Below are 21,998 nucleotides of genomic sequence, written 5' to 3' on the forward strand. Positions count from 1 at the left end.
AATCCATTATTTCAAAACAATAAATCTACAATGAGTTATGGCTGTTTGTCTGGTGCATTGTGCTTACACACAGTGCACTTGTGTATTAAAAAAACTTTCTGCAGAGAAAAATCATCAGTAAGGATACTGAAAGAATGCTGCTGGTGATGTTTCGTCTGCTTAGTATTGAAGACAGCAGGTGACACTTTTGCCTTGCTGTAATGAAAGCACTCTGTGTAGGGAAATCATTGATACAGCAATGGGATATGCTACAGTCATTAAAAAGGGGAACAGAAGTGGAATACATCTTTAAATATTTCCTCTTCTCAGCAGTACTGGTGGGATGTACAGAAGAAGATTTATTCCCATACTTTGAAGGAAGAAATAAATGTCCTTGGTGTTCCTAATGTTCTTTTAACATTTTTTTTCCTAGGAATTCTAGTTGATATATGTAATTTCAGTGTTTCTTTACAAGTAGTTTGCAGTAAGGTTTTAAATGAAATGGTTGACTATCTGATCCACATGATGAAAAAACGCTACCGAATGATGAACAGCTGGAGATATTGTTCCATGTTAATTCTGTTCAAATTTGAAGGCCTCTATGCATAGATGTATAATGAGTTGTGTCCAGATGAGAGGTAATGTAGCTGTCATATCATAGTCTGTGAACCTTACTTATATGTGAGAGTGCTGTAGGAGTTAAGCTCAGCAGTGTCTCAGCCAGTGTGTTAGAGCAGATGCACAGTGAAAAGTGTAAGAGCTGGGGGACCATGGACCACATATAATAAAATTAACTTGAAGCACAGATCCTTGTTCCCTTGATTTACGATCTCATCTTTTTTTGACAGTGATTATCAGGATAATTGCAACATTTTTGGTATGAAGCAAAAGAAAATGAATGTCAGAAGAGGGAGGAGAAAAAATGACAGAAATTCAAGTATAACAGAATGGTCCTGATATTGAAAAGAGTGCTTTAAATGCAGAAAGTGGATAAAATGCTTCTGAATTAGGGCTGTCACTGAGGGATAATCTCTTAAATTATCAGACTGCTCTCTCTTTCACTGTTAGAAGGTTTAATTCTCTTCCTCTTTTTAATTTATTTTTTTTAGCTTAGAACAGAAGAAGTGTTTTTCTGTCTCTAATTTGAAGTAGTTTTTAAACTCTATTTTCAAATATTGATCTCAACTAATATAAAAGACTGCAAGAGAATGTGTTCTTTTGCCATCTCCAGTCAATGCTATTGTTGCACTAAATAACATTTTGGAGAAACACCTTAATTCTTATAGCTTGTGTTTAGGCATTCTTGTGCAATGAGTTTGTTACATAACTGAAAGTTAAAGGCTTGCTTTTCTCTGTATTAGTCTAATTTTGTATTAGACTTCAGAATTATTCCCAAATAATGCAAGTGAAGCCAAGTATACTGTGCAAGTTCCTTCCAGTAAATGTTAAGACATTTTGCAACCTCACTTTTTTTGCATTCCATGTTTTGTGGCGTTCTTTCTACCATGAAAAGATAGCCTGATTTCATTTTCCATTATCTCATCCTTCTTGGAAAGCTGGAGAGGCCAAGGGAGTGTCTCTTGCTTCACACCCTTAAGAGAATTATGAAGATTTTTTCTTATTTCTTCTTTATTTTTCCCCTCTTCCTGACTTATCAACATTGCAATTCAAATACTAGAAACAGTTGAAACAGTTAGAAAAACTATATTTTTTAAATAAAGTAGCAAATCTTGAGTTATTGTAATTATATGATGATATCAATTCTGTAGCATATTCTGTTATCTTCATGTCCTCATATGAAACCATGTTAAAATGTTTTGAGGGCTATTTTAGTTTGAGATTTTTCTCCTGATGCTGATAGTTTGCAGCCTTAATTCTCTTGTGTGGTTTTTTTTAATGTGGGTGGGGTTTTTTTATGTGTCATTAAAGCATCAATGTTTCTGACCATTAGACATAACACTTAGGACATTTCTGCTACTGCAGCAATTTGAATGACAGGTACAGGATGTATGAGAATTTTAGATATATATTTGTGTCTCTTTTGGTATTGTGAAGACTATTTTGCAGCTTAGCATAGTTTTATTATATCCACTGCTGGGTGCACGTGCCGTCTAGTAGACTAACAGCACTTCTCCACTGTTCCTTACACTCAAATTGCTGTCACCATGGCCTTCAGGGCCCTTTCTGCAGGCAGAGCACTGTTGAACTTTGAGGTACCTGTTGGTCTGTTTTTCCAGCCTGTTTCTGTCCCTCTGATATTCCCTGAGTCATTAATGAGGATGCTGAACAGTGCTGGCCACACTGTCAGCTCCTGAGGCATACCAGTAGTGACTGGCTTCAGATGACTTTTATACCACTGACCGCAACCCTTTGAGAATTGCAGTTCAAGTTTTGAGCCCAGCCCTCCTATTCTTCAGTTTGTCTGTGAGGATATTATGGATCAAAGGCTTGTTAAAGGTAAATAACATCAACTGTTTCCCCATTTTTACCAAGCCTGGTTTTAATTTAATTATCACTGCAGAATGCAATCATATCTGTCAGACATGATGTCTCCTTCATAAATCGGTACTGAGTAGTCCCAGTCACCTTATGTTTAGAAATGTTTTTCAGATTCTCTTAATCTGTCACCTTCCTGAGGACTGAGGTGAGACTGACTAGTGTATAGATATTTCTTGCCAGTCTTAAATATAGGAATGCCATTTACTTTCTCAAAGTCCTTAGGAACCTCTCTCCAGCACCATGACCTTTCAGAGTTAATTGAAACTGGCCTTGTAAATACATTGTCCATTCCTTAGTTCCTGTGAATGCATTACTGGGATCCAATTTCTTCAAATGTTCCCTAGCTTGACTTTCCCACTGGTCTTGGCAGCCTGGGATCCCTCAGTCCTGAGGATAGCAAAGACCCCTACACGAGACACTGAGCTTATTAAAGTCGTACACAAGGACCAAGACTATAAATATGAAACTCCTTCTCATTGTCAGAAGATTGTGTTATCCTTTGTTTCATCCTTCTAGGAAACACCAACTGTGTGTTGCCGCTTTGGTCTACCTCTAATCCTAAACCATAATCTCTCATTTGAGCTGGGAGCTCCATACACTCTAGTTGCTGATGTTTATAAAGGGTGATTCTCCCTTCTCACGTTCTTGATCCACCCCTCTTAAAAATCCATACCTCTAATCCCAGTTACATTGTACACACCAATAAAACTCTGTATTTGACATTAACATAAGGTGTACTTGGTCAGTACTAGCAAAGGAATTGTATCCTATCCCTGAGCTGAAGATTTGACCACCAAGGTATTTCTGGGTTTGTTTCTATTTGGTTATGTTTTCATATTTACTTTTCTTAGATTATAAGCCTTTTTGGAAGGAGCTACATATCTTTCTGCACTTGAGTTCAATAAAAAAATGCCATGGGGTTTCTCTCTTGTGAGTGCTTCTGAGGTGTAAACAAATGAGAACTTCATAGTTATTAGCAGCCAAATAACATGATGTATTGTTTGAATGCCCCAAGTTGAGAAAACTACTGACGAACGTAGGGCAATATTTAGTCTTTTTCTGTAGACTTTTTGGATGTGCTGGTAGTTGATACCTTGAACTAAGAAAAATCCCAGCCACAACTTATTTTTCTTGTATTAGTAAAAATACCTTTCTTATTGTAGCACTTTTAACTGACCTAATGAGCAGAAAAGTGAGTTTATCTCAAAATAGTGTATCTAGCTAGTAGTTGTTTATAATTATTTTCTTCCATCAATTACTTTTGCTTGATATGTGAGCACATCTGGAACCTAGCTACCCAAATTGTCCAGTTAATGTAATGATACAAGCAGATGGTGATTCTAAGATCTAAGTTTTGAATCCCAGGTTATTGCTGGAAGAAATTTTTTGTCTGTTGGTTGTGGCCACACATCTGGATTTCTGTTGAGGGGAAGTACCAAGTGGAGACCATGGAAGGCTGATGTAAGAAGTAGTGAACCTACCTTTTCCAATTGGGCTAGTGGTTAGTCAAGCTGGGTTCATCAAGCTTGAGGCAGCCACGTAAACTGCTCGTATTGGATGGAATGGCATCTATCCTGCTTGAGTTATATTTGTCTTTGGAACTCCTATGGAGTAGAATTGGAATGCTTTATGTTATATAGATATACTCTTGAATATGTAACTGTCTATTAAGGTGCCTGATACAACAGGGGGATAAGTGGTCTGCAGTTTCCATCAACTTGTTAAGGAGTGCAGTTTTAAATACTGTGTGAAATATCAAGTGGGAATTTAAGTGCATTGGTTTCATTTCACCTTATTTCACTGACAGCTGCCATAGTGCCTCTATGAGGCACTGTGTGTGTGTAAATGTAGCAATGTGGACAGTGCTGTTCAGCTCCACTTGCCTTTGTGATGATAGAAGCCAACATGTAAATATCCCTCATTAAGTTTTATTGGTATACTGTGCAGCTTTCCTCAGCACAGAGTTAAATCTCACAAATGCTTTTTATATGGCCAGCCAATACCTTTTCGTTTGTGCGGTCCTGACTGTAGTTGCAGCTTTTACATTATTGCAGCCAAATTCTGCCTGAGGAGCAGAGTTCAGCTTACCAGTATAGCAATGGTCGCAGTTCTTTGCGTGGGCTGTCCCCATATGGCAGAGTTCCAGAAGTGCAATCAGTAAATTTTGACCTCCCTCAAACAGATACATATCTGCAGAGTATATAATCAAAAAAAATCTGTGCTGAAACATTGTCTCAAATCACCTTGGGATAGCATAAGAAGCATCAGACTATAAAAAAGTGCAATTTATGCCTTTTCCAATTTGACTGCTTGCTTTCTCCACTGTCTCCTGTTCTTCCATAGAAAATTATTTACCTGTCTCTCCATGTCATACCCCACGCCTTTGCAGAGTCTTAGATTGTTCTAGCTGCGTTAGTGTGCAGGAGGTGAGGGTTTTAAAACCTCCTTGGAATTCTGTATATACAATGCAAACATATATTATTATTAGTATAAAGAGTGAGCTGCTGCTGCTATGTTTCCATGTTTTGTGGGTTTGCTTTTTTTTTGGTGGTTTTTTTTGAAAATCAGTGTCTGGTTTTTGGTAGCTAAAAAGCGCATTTAAGAATGGAAAGAAAAATTAAACTTCTTGTAGCTCTTTATTCCTACATATATCTCACCCTCTGTATTTCAGAAAATTGCAAAATTTTTCTGACTACACAGGCTTTTAGGACAAAAGATGAAGTTACTGACCCAGAAAACAAATGGTCTGTTTCTGCCCTCTTTTCTTGCCTGTGAAGGACATGATGTTGAATAAATAGAATACAGTTTATTTTTTTATTAATTGATAAAAAAAGAGGAAAAGCATATTCTTTTTAAAAACAAAATATGCATACCTGAGTAATTTTTGTTTTATTTCTTAATTCTATTAAACTCGAAGAAGAATGTTCACATTGGTTGATAAGGAAGAGTGCTAGCTGTTTGTCAGTGGAAGGGAGGAGGGTTCTGAACGCTAGCTGCTTGTTCCTGTCATACCGAGAGCACTAATGGGCACCAGCTGGGCTGTAGCTATAGCAGCTTCACCACTTCAGCCTTGCACAGCACAAGCTGCTGTGGCAATGCTGCAGAAGGGCCTCCTGTGCAGATTTAGGAAATACACACTTCAGTTGTTGTTCCCTGGGCAACAGAATAACTGCAGACAGCTGGCTTTGCACCACCTGAGCTGATCAAAGAGCAAACCCTGTCAGGCACTGATACTTCAGCTCCTCCAGCTTCAGTGTGAATGTCTGCAGGCAGTGATGTAGGAAGCGTTGTCATTCAGGTTTCAAGGTTAAACACAGGGGAATGAAGTAGAGTGACAGCAAAAAGTAATATGAAAACATTGTTCCTGTAGATACTGCATTCAGGTGTGTATAGCTATTGATGATCGGAATTAAGTTTAAAATACTAAATTACTGGTGTACATATAAAATAGGTTTTGGAATTATTCGTAAAGAGCCTGGGAGGTTAGCAACAATCGCCTTGAATTTTGGAAGAAGGAAGAGCAATCAAGGGTGACATATCATGTGTTTCATTAAGAAAGACCATAAAGAATAGTTGAACACAAAGATTAAAGTGGTATGTAAAATGATATGGCTATCGAGGACCTATAGCTGGTCTGCTGGAAGCTTCTGACGGGTCAGGACTGCAGCAGTAGGGTGGGGTTTATTCAGCAAGTGATGCCAGATGCACGAAAGGTGGATGACTGAGCAATAGTGAACTGTAGTGGACCTGTATAACTGGGATTAAGATGCACTTGAATATGTTGGGTAAGAGTGGAGGGATGGGAGGGGCAAGTGGTAGCTTTCATAAATGTCCGCTGGACTATTTTCTTGTACTTCTTTTATAATATAGTAATAGCCACTTAACACTTTGCTTAAGAAGGGTGCTAACTTCTTAAAAATACTGTTTTAAACTTTGTTGTGAAATAATAATTTTTAAGTACTCTTCTTAAAATAAGTTTCTCCTTTATTTTTTTCTAATACCTGTATTTATTTCAAAAGATAGTAGCTTCCCTTTTGCAGAAGCAGCTCCAGTGAGTGAACATGGGTGAACGGTAATACTGACTTTTAGCAAGTCCTAAATGTGCATCTGTCCACACCTGAAACAGGAAGGCGAACAGAGCTGGTGTGTTTCTGAATGTACCTAATCCTCGTTTGCTGAAACTGCAGAATATTGATTAGTATCCACACTTTCATTGAGGGTTTGGGTTTTATATTCCATATATTCTTTGGATTTCTTGTATTTTATATTAATTTTAGTAACGTTTGATGAAAGTCTCTCTAAAGTAGTTTCAGGTGGGCTTTTTTGCCTTTTGTTTTGTTGGGGATTTTTTTTTTTGTTTGCTTGGGAACAATTTAGACTGTGCATTTCTTGTTTGAGTCTTCTGATTTACTGCATCCGTGGTCCAGATATCAATTGGTTTCTTAGTATATTTACTGAGGTTGCATGGTAAGTCCTTTTTAAAGCTGTTATTTATTAAAGAGACTAAATTAAGAAGACCGTATAAACAGATTTTATGGTATCTGATGTTCAGTTGCATTCTTTATAGTTTTGCAGTCTGTGGCATTTTTTGAAGGAATCTTCATAAGAATTCTGAATTACTTAAAATTTTAAGTTCTTCTGTCTAAGTCTGGAAATGTGGCAAAGCTCATTTCTTTCATTCTGCAAGTCTTTGACTGTAAGAATTGCTGATGCAAAATCAAGAGTGGTTTGAAGTACACAGGCCATCCCTTCTAGCTTAAAAAACTACCAGTTCATAAAAAATGCTAATTTTCTACCACAGAAGGAATGACTTTCAGTCATTCAGTGTCCTGAACAACTGTACTGCATCTGGAATCAGCAGTGTTCTTATATCCACAGATTTTTCTTTTTGCATCTAGTACAGAAATGATTGTGTAGTTTTTAAGGGATGTCTACTGGCTACTGTGTTCCAGCAGCAGCAGTGCCACAAATTAATTTGTTGTGTGTGAAGGAACTTTATCAAGGAGTAACAGGTACTTGTAGTTAACCTTACAGACATGTTTCTTTTTGAACTCTGGTCAGTAACTTCCTGTTATTTTTAAATTTCAGGCAGATATTTTTTTTCCCCCAGGCTTATTTCTTACTCTTAATTTAAGTTGGAGCAATTCTCCAAGGGGAAGAGTGTTTGGATGAAGATAAATGGGATGTCCCACCAATCTACAGCTTTTACTTTTCTTTTTTTTTTGTGTTGGAACCAGGTTGTAGTATAAAGCTAAAAATTGTCATGGAAGTAGTCCTCATAGAGAAGTCCTTTTGAGTGCTGCAGGGAAGATTGGTATTGACTGACCATGTTGTGACCCTTTGCAAATTTTAGGCTATGCATGCAGAGGGTTTTCTCACTTGCTCAACTTGTAAAGTAGGCACCAAAGATGGTCTCATGTTCTGTAGCCATGATTATCTCTTAGGCTTTGGCTGAACTCAACAGAGTTTGAACTTAGCAAAGTTTATTTCCTACATTTGATTACCGTACCCTTATTGCTACCAGCTTCATGGGTAGCTACTTCCTAATTCAATGCTGTCAAAGTATGGGATTACTTGTTTATTCCTTAAATTATGTTTTGCTTGTTTGTAAGCCTGGATCATTTCAACAGAACTCAGTAGATGAAACTATGTGTAGTCACTTTAGCAGATACTCTCCTCTGCCCAGGAGATAATATTGGTGGACTTGGGGAAACGGTGCTTAACAGAGGGCTCTTGCAGTTGAACAAGAATCTTTAGCGCCATTCTAAGCTATACCTAGTAAAAGATATACTGAAGATGTAGGATGAATTAGATAAGGGATGAGGAGGAACAAATATCTTCCCCTCTTGAATGAGAAAGAATAATGACAAAGATTCAATAGTTAATTGTCTCATTTCTGGATCATTTTATATGAACAATGCATGAGGAATACAGTTGGAATCCTGCTTCAAACCTTTGACTTAGTCTCTATGAAAGTTCAATAGTGCTTATTAAACCCTGTAACAGTGATAAAACTTCAACACAACCTTATCTGTTCTCTTCTGCATCAGTGCTGTGACATAAACAAGAGCATTTATTTAATTATGAAGTAGGGATGCAAAAATTATTTCTAGCTATATAAAGAGTTTTAAGGAAGGCATAGAAGCACAATATGGAGACACTATGTGTTTAGCTTGTTTTTCTTTCTTTTACAGAATAACTGGCATTGTCATTTAAATATTAGTTTCATACTTGTCTTTTAGCATTTTAAAGAGATAATATGAGAGCTAGTAGATAAAAACACTGTCATTTTGTATGTGTATGTGCAGTAATGTGATGTGAAGATAGTAAAATATGGGAAAACCTGGAGTTTCTCTTTGCCTGTAGGCATTCTAGATAAGCAATGGCACTACAGAAGTGGTAGTGAAATTACCTAGTAACACTGGATTTTTAAATTTTCATATGATCACTTGGGAAATACAGCTATATGGGTAATGCCACAAATACTGTATACTGTTAGTGAGCTTTTCATGTGGCCATGGGAAGCTTGTTGTGGGGCTTTGATTTCTATGTAGTGAGAGTTCCTGTTTGTGTTTGTGGATTTTTGTAGGTTTGTAGCTAGTGGTTATCTGATTAAGAGGAATTGTGACCCAGAAAAAACTCCTCTTCATCTATCAGAAGAGTGACACAGCACTCAGATTTGCCCTCTCTTTTATAAGAGAGAAAATGGTATATTTTAAAAAGTTCCTTATATAAAGGTAAATTAAGCCCTCCTTAAGGCCATCCATATCCAAAATTACTTCTCTGGATAGCTGTGGAAATTCCATTTTGGTTTCATACAAAGTGTCAGAACTGTCCAAGGAGAAGTTAGCAGCGCTCTGAATAAAGTCTTTGTTCTACAGATTTCAGCCATATATCTAATTCCAGAGTTTCTCCAGAGTTTAAAATTAGAATATTTGCAAGACACATACAGTTGTTCAAGATGGATGGACATTCAGCAGCTGAAAAGTGGTCTGTCGTTTTCCCTGAACATCATCAAACCCAGCTGAAAGCAGAGGATAATGTCTGTGCTGAGTGTTGAAGTTTTGTGCTTGTTGGCTTTTAGCATTATCCATTTCTGATGTGCAATTTAATTTATCCTTCACCACTAGTCCCAGTGAAGTAAAACGGGCATGGAACTGCACAAAATTCCACATATGAAATTCTGCACCAACCTGTACTTCAGTTTTCAAACCACCAAAGTGTTATAGGAGCCTGGATTACCTCAAGTTTCTGGGGGGGGTTTCTCTCAATATATATACACACAAACATATACACTTATGCTTTGGCCTCCTTCAATCTTCAAAATGATGCTTGTTGAGTTGTTTTAGGGTTTTCACTCTGGAAATCTGACTGTGCAAGGAACTAGTACTTCAGCTTGAAGAAGCAAAAATATAATTTCAAGACTGTCTGTAAGATTGTGGTGCTGTGGTAAGAGGAAAAATGTCTTTAGAATGTGTTTTTCCCACCTTCCTCCATCTAAAACCTTTACTGCACAAAACAGCAATACTTGGAATTTCAATCTTTCTATGGAATATAAATTTGATGTTGCACTTCAGTCTTCCCTGAACTGATTTGCCTATATGGAAGTAATGTATTGTTTGTTAAGGATGAGAATTCATGTTATATGATGCCTGTGTAACTACTGATTTTTCTTGCTTAAGACAAGACAATGAGAGCTCAGTACTGCAGAGTTTATTACAGGGATTTGTTTCCTTTTCCTTTCTGGTATTCAGAAGAAAGTTAAATTTATCTATTGTCTATTTGCAAGTTTGGTGTTTTATGGATGTGTGTATATGACATGTTCTCACTGCTTCTTGAACAGATGCAGGGCATTGAAATGTTAATACATTTGCTCCATGTTTTACCAACCACAGTGTGAAATAATTTTGGGACCACCTAGCCATCTACTAGCAAAAAAAGTTGAAACCATAAGAATGTGGTCTGCTGTAACTTTTCAGAAAAAATATGGTGTAGGAGGTTATCATGCAAGTTGTACAGGCAGCTTCAGAATTATCAGAGAATTTTAAGAAAAGTGGAATAACAGCAGATTTTTCTAAATGAAATGAGAAATCTGAATTGAAACGGAACAAGGATAATGAAACATCAATTGTGGGTATTGCTGTACATGTCACACATGAGTGGAAAAGGCCCCTTTGGTTTCTGTGTTCAGACAGCTACTATGTAAGATGGCCTTCATAATCTCATTACACTTACATGTATTATAGTAGAAGTAATTTTAAATTTATCAAAAGTGAACAATACTTAAAATCAGTCTCTGTATCCTTTTAAAAATCTGTTTGCATAAAAATTTCTCATTGTTAGCTAGCTTGTCAAAAACAACAAAAAAAGAAACACCCCAAAAATGTCAAAAAACCTCCAAACCAAGCAAACCCAAAACACAACCCTCCATCCCAAAACTATTTCAGAAGTGATAGTTGATTCTTAATTTTTAATTATTTAAATATTTAATTATGTCATCGATTGTACCACAAATTTTAAGAATCACCGAGAATCACCACTGATTACTAATTGAAACCTTGTAGGTTAAATTTCAACTAAAAAGAAAAAGGTAATATTTATTAGGTAATTGTCGGGGAAGATAGGATCTATCAGTGTATTGACAAGTGTTTTGTGCAGGTTGGTTTTTTTTTTTAAACTGTTTCCTGAATATTAAGTTTATTTGTGACATTTTAAAGTTCTCATAAGACTTGTAGTGCTGTGCTGGAGAGGAAAGATGGCTTGAGGAACATATACTGTGTTTCCCATTATTTGCTTTTGTGGCCCTCTGCAGTGATCTTGATAATAGTGAAAAAGATAATGCTTTATATGCATGGTACAGGCTTTTTAGTGGTTATAATCTACCAGAAATTGTTCATTACTGTTCTGTCACATTGAAGTGAAATGTTTGCTAAATCTCCCCTTTTTTAGCTATATTATACTTTAGGTTATTTATTACTTGCATGGTGTACAAAGCACACTGTGAGTGGGGTTGGCCCTTTGCTAAGGAAAGGTAACCATCCACTGCTGCTTTCTTCTCTTCCTCAGTGGCACGTGGATCTGGAATAAACAATTTACCTATTTAGTTAGCATGTTCTACAACTAGCAAAAGTTCAATCAAGTGTTAATAAATAAGGGATTTTCTATCATCTTTAGGTGTATGGTCTCTGTTTACTGTATTCAACTTGTATATCCAGTTTACTGTAGAACAGTTATGTGCATTATACATACAATTTATGCTCAGCACAATCTATCAAATATCCAGTGATTGTGTGTTCTGAATTCATATAAAGTCCTCCTCCTACCACTGTTTCCTGTTGCAGAAATGGCCTTTTTTTCCTACAGGTTTGGCCTAATTACCTTTTTTGTTTTTTTAATTTCATATGACTGCAGTTTTAATGTCTGCGTTCTTGTATTCAGGACTTAGTATGTATCAGCTACTTTTTGTCCTATTCTGTGTTGTTTGGGTGCCTCTTTTTCCATATAGAATATCCAGATTGGTGACCTTTATAATACATGCTTTTTCCTCCGTTAGTACCATTTTAGCTTGAGAAGGCCTTTTCAGTGTCCTTGCTTCCTCTTGAAAACACTGTCATTACATGCAGCTGCTGCCACTTTCCTTTCCACTGATGAAGTTGGTCGCATTTGCTCATGGCTCTGTAATCAAACGCTCTCGACTAAAATCAGCTAAAATGTACTTGGAGATAGAGGCCTCTAAAATGCCCTCAGAAGAGAAGATGTATCATTTGCTGCTGCTTGTCCTCTGGACTTCTCATGTAGCTCATCCTGCAGCCAGCAGTTGCTCCCCCTGCTTTTGCTTCCTGTGGCTGTGGCTGGTTCCTTTGTTCCTGCTGGAGTGGATGGCACCCACCCGTTCATCCTCGGTGAACCCTGGACCATGGGCTGGAGCAGAGTGAACATATGCACTGCTGCTCTGGTCTCCTCCCATTCTGCACTGCTACAAATTGCTATACTGGGTGATGGGCAATGCCATATGTGCACGGGCCACATGGTATTTTCTCCTCAATCTACAGTTGCCTTGTTCTTCATATACTGTAATACTTTGCTATATGTATGTAAGTTCAGTTTGTCTTTTGGGAGCCGTTTTTATTTGCTGGGGTTAGAGGCACATACTTACTTGGGAAACCTAATTTTGCAATAAACAGTTACTGGTAGTAAAGGATATGAGATAATGCTCTGGATTAAACTGAAGATAGCTGTTAAAAGTGTTTAAATGATGTCTATCTTTACTGTTGAGGAATCAAGCAATGTAACTTGTCATTTTCATTAACATCAGTATGGGAATGAAACCTGGAAAACACACGTCCCAAAGAGTTTTCTTGAGCACCTAATTTTGCTTTTGTTCAGGGAGACACATGTCAAATGCATGCTAATTAGGAGTTTTGCATCAACTTGACTGCTAACTTGAGGTCTGTGTCTGTAGCCACGTTCTGCATTCTTTGAATTCATCTTGGTATAATATTTTTAAATATTTCAAACAGCAGATGTGCATTGCTTATAGATTTGTGTAAATGTTGGTGCAGTGTGTACAAAATACATCTCCCATACAATGATCTGTTGACATTATTCTCTGTTGCTTAGCTTCAGACACTAAAGTCATGACATGTGCTGCTGTTTGGAGGATGCCGAAGGAATTGGAATCAGGCAGTCATGAATCCCCTGATGATTCATCAAGCAACACTCAAACCCTGGAGCTACTCTGTCACCTTGACAACACAGCCCATGGCAATATGGCCTGGTAGGATTCTGCATATTTTATACTTCTAGCAAAAGCCTTAAAGGATAGACCCATGCTGTTAGTTTTGTGCAGATTTATATTGTAGAAACTATGCTATGTACTTTAAAAGTATTCCATCTTAAAAAAAATGTATAAATTGGATTTTTAGTCCCAGATGTTTCATAGATTAAAAACATTTATTAAAATCCTGCAAACACATATGGAGTAACAGCCTGTGTACTGTTTGAATGTGTTTTTCCCCACCTGCCCCCATCTAAAGCCTTTGTTGCACAAAGGTATAATACTTAGAATTTGAATCTTTTGGAATATAAATTTGATGTTGCACATAAGTTTTTCTTTTTTAGTCTTCACTCAACTGATTTAGTGTAAGCGTGAGTAATTTATTGTTTCATAAGGATAAGAATTCATTATGTTACATGGTGCCTGTGTAACTACTCTTTATCTGTTGTATAAGTCAAGACAAGGAGAGCTGCAGTACAGCAGAGGTTATTACGGAGGATTATTTCCCTTTCTGTTATTTAAGAGGAAGTTGCAAATACACAGTGGACAAATGTAAGTTTGGTGCTTTATGGATGTGGGTATATGACATGTTCCCACTGCTTCCTGACCAGATGCAGGACATATAATAAGTTTTGAGCATCCATTTCTAGCCACAGATGTCTAGTTTGAGTCTTGCAGATTAAATTTTAACCAAAGAAAAAGGGTAAATTGAAGCTACTATTTATTAGGCAGGTCTTGAAAAGGTAGGACATATCACTGCATTAAAAAATGTATAGATGACTTTTTTCTAAGATACAGGTTTTCTGAGTGTTAAATTTCTTCACAGTACCATCCTTTAATTCTTTGCTACCTATTTTGAGTACTCCTCCTTGTAATTATTTTTTTAATTCACTTTTTTATTGTGGACATTTTTTGATAACTAATATTCCAAGCTAAATTGGAGAGGTTTTGTTGTTTATTTTAATCTTTTAAGCTTTGTGCCTTTTGTCTTATAATTTTCCATAATCAGTTTCTATCTGATGGTGGAATGCCAGAACTTTGTATTGTAGCCAGATCACTAAAGGAGGAATAGGAGGCATATCACTGCTTTTTATCAGGATGTGAATTATACGAATGCCCAGAATTTTTTTTCTCTAATAACAGCCTATAACAAGCTCATGCACAGTTTTCAGTCATATGTTATGTGATTTTGTTCAATACTTAGTGCTTACAAATATCTACTGCTATTTAATGCCCTTTACCTGTGTGCATGTGTGTATATATATGCATAGAGATTTGAAAATGTTCAGTGTTACAGAGAGATAAAAGGTGTAAACAGAATGCTTGGCATTAGTACTCCTCACATCATTTCAGGCAAGCACAGCTGTTAGAGGATCTTGTTTGAGAAAAGACTTTTCCTGTCTCACTCGTATTGGACACAACTCATAAATGAGTAAATTAGGCCTTTTGTGCTAAATGTGTCACATAAAGGCCACACCCCACTGAGTATTATGTTGGCTAAAAATAGCAAGGTAAATAGTCTTTGTATTACAGTACTTAAGTGCTTAGAAAAACATGAAGCCATTAGACACTGAGAGTTCAGTTGCTGTTAGAACCAAACAGAAATCAGAAAACCAATTTTCCTCAATGCAAAGTGTAAACACTTCTCAAACCACAATGTAAGACCAGCGTTTTGGAGTACACAACCACTATGAGATCAGTGGTGGTCTAGCACCATATACTTGCACTAAGAAGGATCTGTTATTTGCCTTGCCATTAGAACATACATACCCTTTATGTTTTGCCTGGAAAACCACAGGCTGAATGCTGGACCCAAGTTTAGTGTGGCCACATGCACTTTAAGGGGGTTGCTTAATCCAAAGCATGCAGTAGAGCTGTGTGAATGCAGCCATGAATGATTGAATACAGGCTTCATTTTTCAAGTTAATTTTGACTATTATTAGTCAGAATGCATGCTAAAAAATATTAAATAAAAAACTGGGATTCTCTCATATCTTTATATGCTGGGCCTGGAAGAGTGGGCAGTTGCCAGTACAGTTTTGAGGTGCAGTGTGTAATGTTGGTATCAACCTTTGTGATAGCAGCTTGTAGGAAGATATTTTTTGTGTCTTGGTATCCATTGCACAGATGCTTCATGATGGATATGGTTGCAGATGATATGTAATTGAGTTTTGATGGTAAATCAGGGAAAGAAGCAAAACTATCTTGAACATGCAGCCGGTTATGTATTCTAGCATCTACCACCCTCCTCAGGGCTTTATTTGCTTGTAGTTTTGCTCATGTTTACCCTGCTCTACTTCCTTCCTTATCATGCTTTTTTCAAGGTAAGCCTGGTAGCTGAAATTTGCCTCATAGATTTGTTTCTAGTATCATACACTAAGAAACACAAAGGGGAAATTTTTTTCCAGGTCTGGTGTGTCAGGCATTGGTTTTGTTCAACTCCGTACTGATGTTAAGATCTGATTCTGCGTTTTTTTACCTTTATCTCATCTCCTTTGTGGAATTCTGTGCTACAATTTCTCTGAAATTTCTTACTAAAAACCAACAGAGATGTGTTTAATACCATTTCTCTTTTGTGAACCAAGACCAAAAGCGGGTTTTCAATCGATTGTGACTAAAATCTTAAACTTTGCTGGTGTGTGACTGAACACAGTGCTCCGCCCGCTCAAGATTTATCGAAATAATTTTCTAGTCTTGACAAAACATTTGGTGAAAATCTAATATCCAAGGCAATACAGGCAAGTGAAAAAGAAATCTGCTTTTCTACAGTTCCATTTTATCTGGATTGCATGAGTTACTGTGTTTAAAAATGAAGCACAACCTTTCATTTTTAGTTCCTGACATTGTTTACTGACTCCAAGCTTTATATTTGGGAATCATCAGCATTTTTACTCAAACTCTTGTATGGCATAAAGAGAAAATTAAACAGATGCTTAAATTAGGCCAACAAGTAGGCCTGTTAGTTGTTCTGTTTGATTCTGGCCTAAGATTTTTTTCATCCTCTGCCTGCTGTTCCTCATGTAAGCCAAAATGGATGGATTTCAAGTGCAGAAATACTGGGTGAATTACTTTCAGTGTGGAAAACCCCAGATGCACACAGAAATTCATATGTTTAAAAAGAAAAAAAAGTCTTTTCAATAAATTCCTTCTGTAGATAAGTATATGTATTCATACAGAGTTAAAACTGTATAACAGTAAGCATGTTGATCTATGCAATGTTGTAAGATTCAATTAAAAGAATTTGCCACTGGATATCTTGCAAGGAGCAGTATTGTCCAAAGTACTGTCTAGTACACAGGAGAGGCCAAGGAAACGGGACAACAATTAATGAGATTTTGATTATTCCTCTGGGTACATCTTGGAGGAATCCCCAGAACTCTTGTCTGTTAAACCCCTGAAGACTTGTATTTTAGTATTTAGAACAGTAACCTCCTGTTCTACTTCTCTCTGTTTTGCTGCAGACTTTTTTGGTAGTAGACTTGACAGGATAGTCCTTGGAGGAAGAAGATACTTCAGGCCATGAGAGAAAGTATAATCTGTGAGATCTTGAATTCATAACACAGCAGGGAGTTTCTCTTGAATCTGCTGGAAGCGGGCTTGCCTCTCAGTGCTTAGCATCCTACTTTTTGCTTCCCAAAGATATAAAATAGGGTAAATCCTGTTCAGTACTAAGGTATGTACTTCAAAAGAGAGGGGAAAAATTGAAGTAAGTTGGATTGTGATCTATGGAGTAAATGTGGAATAAAATGAAAATAAATAAGGGGAAACTGTTAGATGAACAGTGAAATACAACTGTAAAGGGAAAATGAATGGAGGTTACAGAGACAATATAAGTAGAGGCTCAATTCTGAGAAGCCTGAAAGGTGAGAAATAAAGAATTCATGTTTTATATAGAAAACAAGAGCTGCTAAAAATTTGTTTGAAAGGGGTGAATATGTTAGTAATAATGATAGATTACTTCATTAGGCTGCTCTACTAGCTCAGGTTGATTTTTTTTTTATTTTGCTGTATCCCACTCAATCAATCCTAGATATGAACATGCAAATATTAACATAGCTAAGAGAATGTAGAGAGGAAGAGAAATTATAAATTCTTTAGAGTCACAGATGTTTCAAGAACTCCAGGATGTTTATCACTAAAATATTAAATTAGAACTTTGAATTCACAAAGAAGAAGTCTATTATAAATGAGCTATTCCCACAGATTTGAAATACTTAGATTTTATTTGGCATTTCAATGAAGGTCTCCAAATAGAGTAGAGAAGTACCATCTCTTCCTTGGCCATACACAGTACAAATCAACCTCATTAAGGACAAGTACAAAATTTGCTCTTAAGATCCTTTCAACTTCAGTAGAGATTTAATATATAACATTTTATTGCCTCATCATGCTCATTCCATTAATGCACACAGTCACCTGATCAAAGTTAGGCTCATTCATAATTGATGCCCTGAAGACAGATGACTGAAATGCAGTAGTGTTTTACTTACTTTTTTGGCCTTTAAATTTATTAAAAAAAACCCCAAAAGCTCACAAAAAACAAACCATCCAAAACATTTTCAAGTAAAAAGTAAGAGAATATGAAACTCAAAAGTGAAAATGGTGCTTTTAATAGCTGTAACACTTTCATGTGTTATTCAGGTATCACTTTTCTTTCCTGTCATGATAGTAATGTTACTTCTTCTATAGTACCTCTCTGTAGGCTTCAGGATATATGTGTAAAAGTTCTACCTTAGGGTTTCATTCAAAAAAAATAGTCGAAAATAATTTAATAGTCTGTACCTAATAAATATAAACCTGAAAGTAACAATACTTTTAGAAGGATCGTATGATCTTGAATATATGGAACAGTAACTGATAGGTTTTGTAGCAAAGACATGTAATAAATGCAATTGTAAGTTTTTTTACCTTATCTTATTTTAACACTTCATATGTCCCACTACCAGAAATTTAATTGTGAGGACAGAGCTCCCTCTGGTATTTGTATAGAAATTTCTTTGAGAGTGTTAGGACTGTCAGTTGCATATTCTGGTGTATAAACTGAACTCTGTATTTTTGGTTGGGGTGGTGAGGGGGGCTGGGTTTTGACAGCTGCCCAGCAGATATTAATTGTATCTTCACATGATTCACAAAATTTCAGAGCTATCTGAAATTGTCAGCATTTAAGAGTAATTCTTCCACACTTGGTTCATTCCACATATTCTATCAGCCACTTCTGATATTACAGTAAGTATAGAGACAATTTTTTGGACTAACTTACTTAGTGACAACTTTCACTGGGAATGTATCTTAACAGCTTCTTATCAATACTGATAATGTCCTTTATATTTGATCCTTTCTAAATTGGTAAAAGTTTAAACTGTATTTATATCTCTGCTCTCTTCATAATTCCTTGAATTACGATCTTGAATTCTTAACAGGATTTTGGTCTCTTGAATCTTTGATTTGTCTTTATTGTAAATAAAATAATTTATTATATATAAATACAAATGTTCAGTGTTCAACTATTAGATATCTTTCTTACATTTTTTTACATTTAAAATATGTCTAGAACCACCAGAGGAATTTTGAACACTCATTTTCTCGTTTTCATTCCCTTGAATGTTTGTGGTAATTTTGAATGGTTAGTATTGTGCAATTTTAAAACTTTAAACTCTTCAATGTAATCACATTTTCTAAGGAATAAATGTGATTCATTAATTGGATATTGAAATAATAGAGCTTTGTATTATATGCCCTGCTTATTATGTTAGCTTTTAATCAGAATTTATTTGACTCTACTTATGTGGAGGGAAACTTAGTCAAGCTAAAATCTGACACTGAAGCGAATACTAAAGGGAAAAATATTTATTTATTCAGTTTTGTGAACTTTTTATATGTATTCAGTTAAAATATAACTTCTAATAAGTTAAATAGATTCCATGTGCTTGAATGAAAATTAGTTTTTATGAGGTTTTTGCAGTTGTTTGTGTTTAGTTTGGATTTATAAATCATGATACATAAAATAGTGCAGAAATTGTGTTACTCTACAAGTAAAAACAAAAAAAGGGGTTGTAGAGTATTATTTCATTTTTCTGTGCCAACTTTAACATAGTTTAATTTCTGTTCTCACCATGCTGTTACATTCCCCAGTTTTACAGCTAAATTACTTGAGATTTTTCCCCACTGAAAGAAATTCGAGCTATTTTTAAAAGGGGTTTTCTTCCTTTTTGTAATGTCACTTAAGCTATTCATGCCACTAAAAAAGTGAGGGTTGAAGTCTACCTCAACTGATTTTGCTGGTGAGATAGATACTTCTGTTTGTTCTACTACTATTCTATTTATTATAATAGTTTTATGTTCAGTCTTACTGAGTTGCTTAAAATGTTAGTGGGGCTTTTAAAGAAAAACGGTTTTGCAGAACAGTGAAAAAATCAGTTATGCAGGAAAAATTTAAATGTTTGTGAGGAACTAACTGAGCAGGTGCCCCTGTTTTCTTGATATCAGACTCCAGTTTGCTCTCCAAAACCCTATTAAGTATTTATTATTTAAAATATTTGTCCCTTAGAGTAGAATTCTTTCCAGCACAATATTCTGGGATGACTATAGATGTAGCAATGTTGCTGCTGACACTGGCATACATAGTAATTAAAAATTCAGGGTTTTGAAATGTCTCTTGGATGTTTATTGGATGAAAAAATTGACCCTTGTACATTTGTGATTAAATGTATCTATTTGGTAAAATGTCTGTGAGACCTGAAGGGGTGCCCTGCAGCCTCCCACACTCCATCTATCCCAGTGTTAAGGTTCGGGCAATGGTGATGGAGAGGTAAGTTAGGGAGACCACATTAGTTACAGCTACTTTTTGCAGTCTCTTCACCTCAAATTCCCCCAGAATTAACAGTTGCTGGATTAGAAGTGTTAGAGGGTACATCTATGCTAGGTCTGTGTAAACTTCAGCATTCTGTTCTTCTGAACAGAAGGCGTGGTGATTTTCTTCAACTATCAATGCAGATCTAGGCAACCTAGATCATCTTAGGCACATGTTTTAAATTACTAGAGAAATATTCTGCTTTGTTGGGTATTATTCCCCTGACCAACCACACAGTTTGTTGCAAACAGCATAAATTAGTAAGGATATGCTATATCCATATTTCCATCTTTGAAAAGTCCCTTACGAAAATACTCAAATTGTCCCTCTCAAAAGCAGATACGTGTTTTCTTTAAAGTAAGTCTGCAGAGATTGTTTTTGATCACTCCAGCTGTTTTGCAAATTAATTTGTTTCAGCCCTTAATTTTTGCCTTAGTACATGGAAAAAAATATTTGTCATTCTGAGGCCTCCAGAGGCTGGGCAAGAGTTTTAAAAGACTGTGTGTTTTCCTGACAGACACTGATACTATGAAAATGTTTTTTCTAGGCTGACCACCTTACTTGGTCTACAGACAAGCCAGTTGCATGTTTCTTTCCTGACCTGTTGAATATCCATAATATTCATTTTGGGGTTTTTTTAAAGCCTTGTTCAAGCAACAAAATAAAAATGGTGTCTGTGGCAGCAGCTACTCCATGGATAGTATGTTGTAGAGACCAACACAATGATAATTTAATGAAAAAAGAATTTAGAAATGAGTGATTTTTCTGGGGCATCTCCTTGTTTGGATGCTTTTTTATTTGTTTGTAAAGCAGTTTAATTTTTCTGAATGTCATATTAATGCAAGAGTCACAATAAAGCCCAGCTATCTTTGGGATTCTTGTCCAAAATAACCCTTCATGTCTTAATTCTCATTGCTCAGCTTTTTAGCTAAAATGTTCACATTACCGTCTAGATTTTTTTGGGAAGCTGTGGTTCTCATTTTACCACATCTTGAGTTGAACTGTGAATTAGATCTCAATGTCTGAGAATTTTGAGATGAAGTGTAACTTGTGTTCCCTGCAGCAGACTTCAGTACACTGTAAAATAGCCAGAACTGATTGCATTCAGAAATGTGGCTGTTTTGCAGAGCACTTGGGTAGGGAACAAGATCGTGGGTTCCAGACTGTACCTGGTCTGATCTCCTGTCTCTTAGAATTAATGTCCTGCTTATCTGATAAGCAAGAGTGATCTTTAAATAGGAATCATCGTAGTGCAAAGAAGGCACAATATTTGCGTTCTTAATATGTGAATTTTTCTGGTGGGCTACATGGAAGCTGCAGGATGGTCTGCTGAGTTACCAAATGTATGGATATATTTTCCATTTTTCAATGCATGAGTTTTCAGTCTAGCAAAATTTTTCCATTTATAGAGATAAATTGTTGCCACTTCTGTAATTGCAGTTAAGCAGTAGTTAATGCATGCTGTGTCCAACACTTGTGGCTTAACTGCAGTTCATGTCGATGAAAGTGTTTCCATATTGCTTTTTTCTTCCTTAGTCTATAATGGAGGACTTTGAATTGTTCATTTGTAAAAGCCCTGTACATTTATTGATAAAGGTGATAACTATCTTTTCTGTATAGGAGAAGATAATGGGGTCCTTTCATGTGTGCATTTGAGTGACTATTTTAAATACTCTTATTTTTTGCTAAGGTAATGTTCTCTGTAGGATTTAATTTTATTTTTTTATACTAAAAACTAGGAGCTGCAAACTTAATTGAAGCATTCTGAATTATACAACAAAATAGGGTAAAATACAACATATATAATTGCTTGTCTTCTGTTTATAGAGTATTTAAAGAGCAACCATGAAGTTGCCACTCAGTTTCTAAGTGGCAACTGTGAATTTGATTACT

General features: G+C 36.1%; 1 protein-coding gene across 12 annotated transcripts in view; it reads left to right on the plus strand.

Annotated features, from left to right (window-relative positions):
• Positions 1 to 21,998, plus strand: part of EIPR1 (EARP complex and GARP complex interacting protein 1) — a 229,024-nt gene that overhangs the window by 30,423 nt on the left and 176,603 nt on the right. For all 12 annotated transcript variants that reach the window (XR_012054672.1, XR_012054671.1, XR_012054673.1 and 9 more), the window contains exon 4: positions 13,099 to 13,255. Coding sequence is in view for 4 of the 12 variants with exons in the window: in XM_072926024.1 (XP_072782125.1) it covers positions 13,099 to 13,255 (157 nt within the window). In the remaining 8 variants the exon portion in view is untranslated. The remainder of the gene's footprint in view (positions 1 to 13,098; positions 13,256 to 21,998) is intronic.

Source organism: Taeniopygia guttata, chromosome 3 (assembly GCF_048771995.1).
Source record: "Taeniopygia guttata chromosome 3, bTaeGut7.mat, whole genome shotgun sequence".
In the NCBI taxonomy this organism is placed as follows: domain Eukaryota; kingdom Metazoa; phylum Chordata; class Aves; order Passeriformes; family Estrildidae; genus Taeniopygia; species Taeniopygia guttata.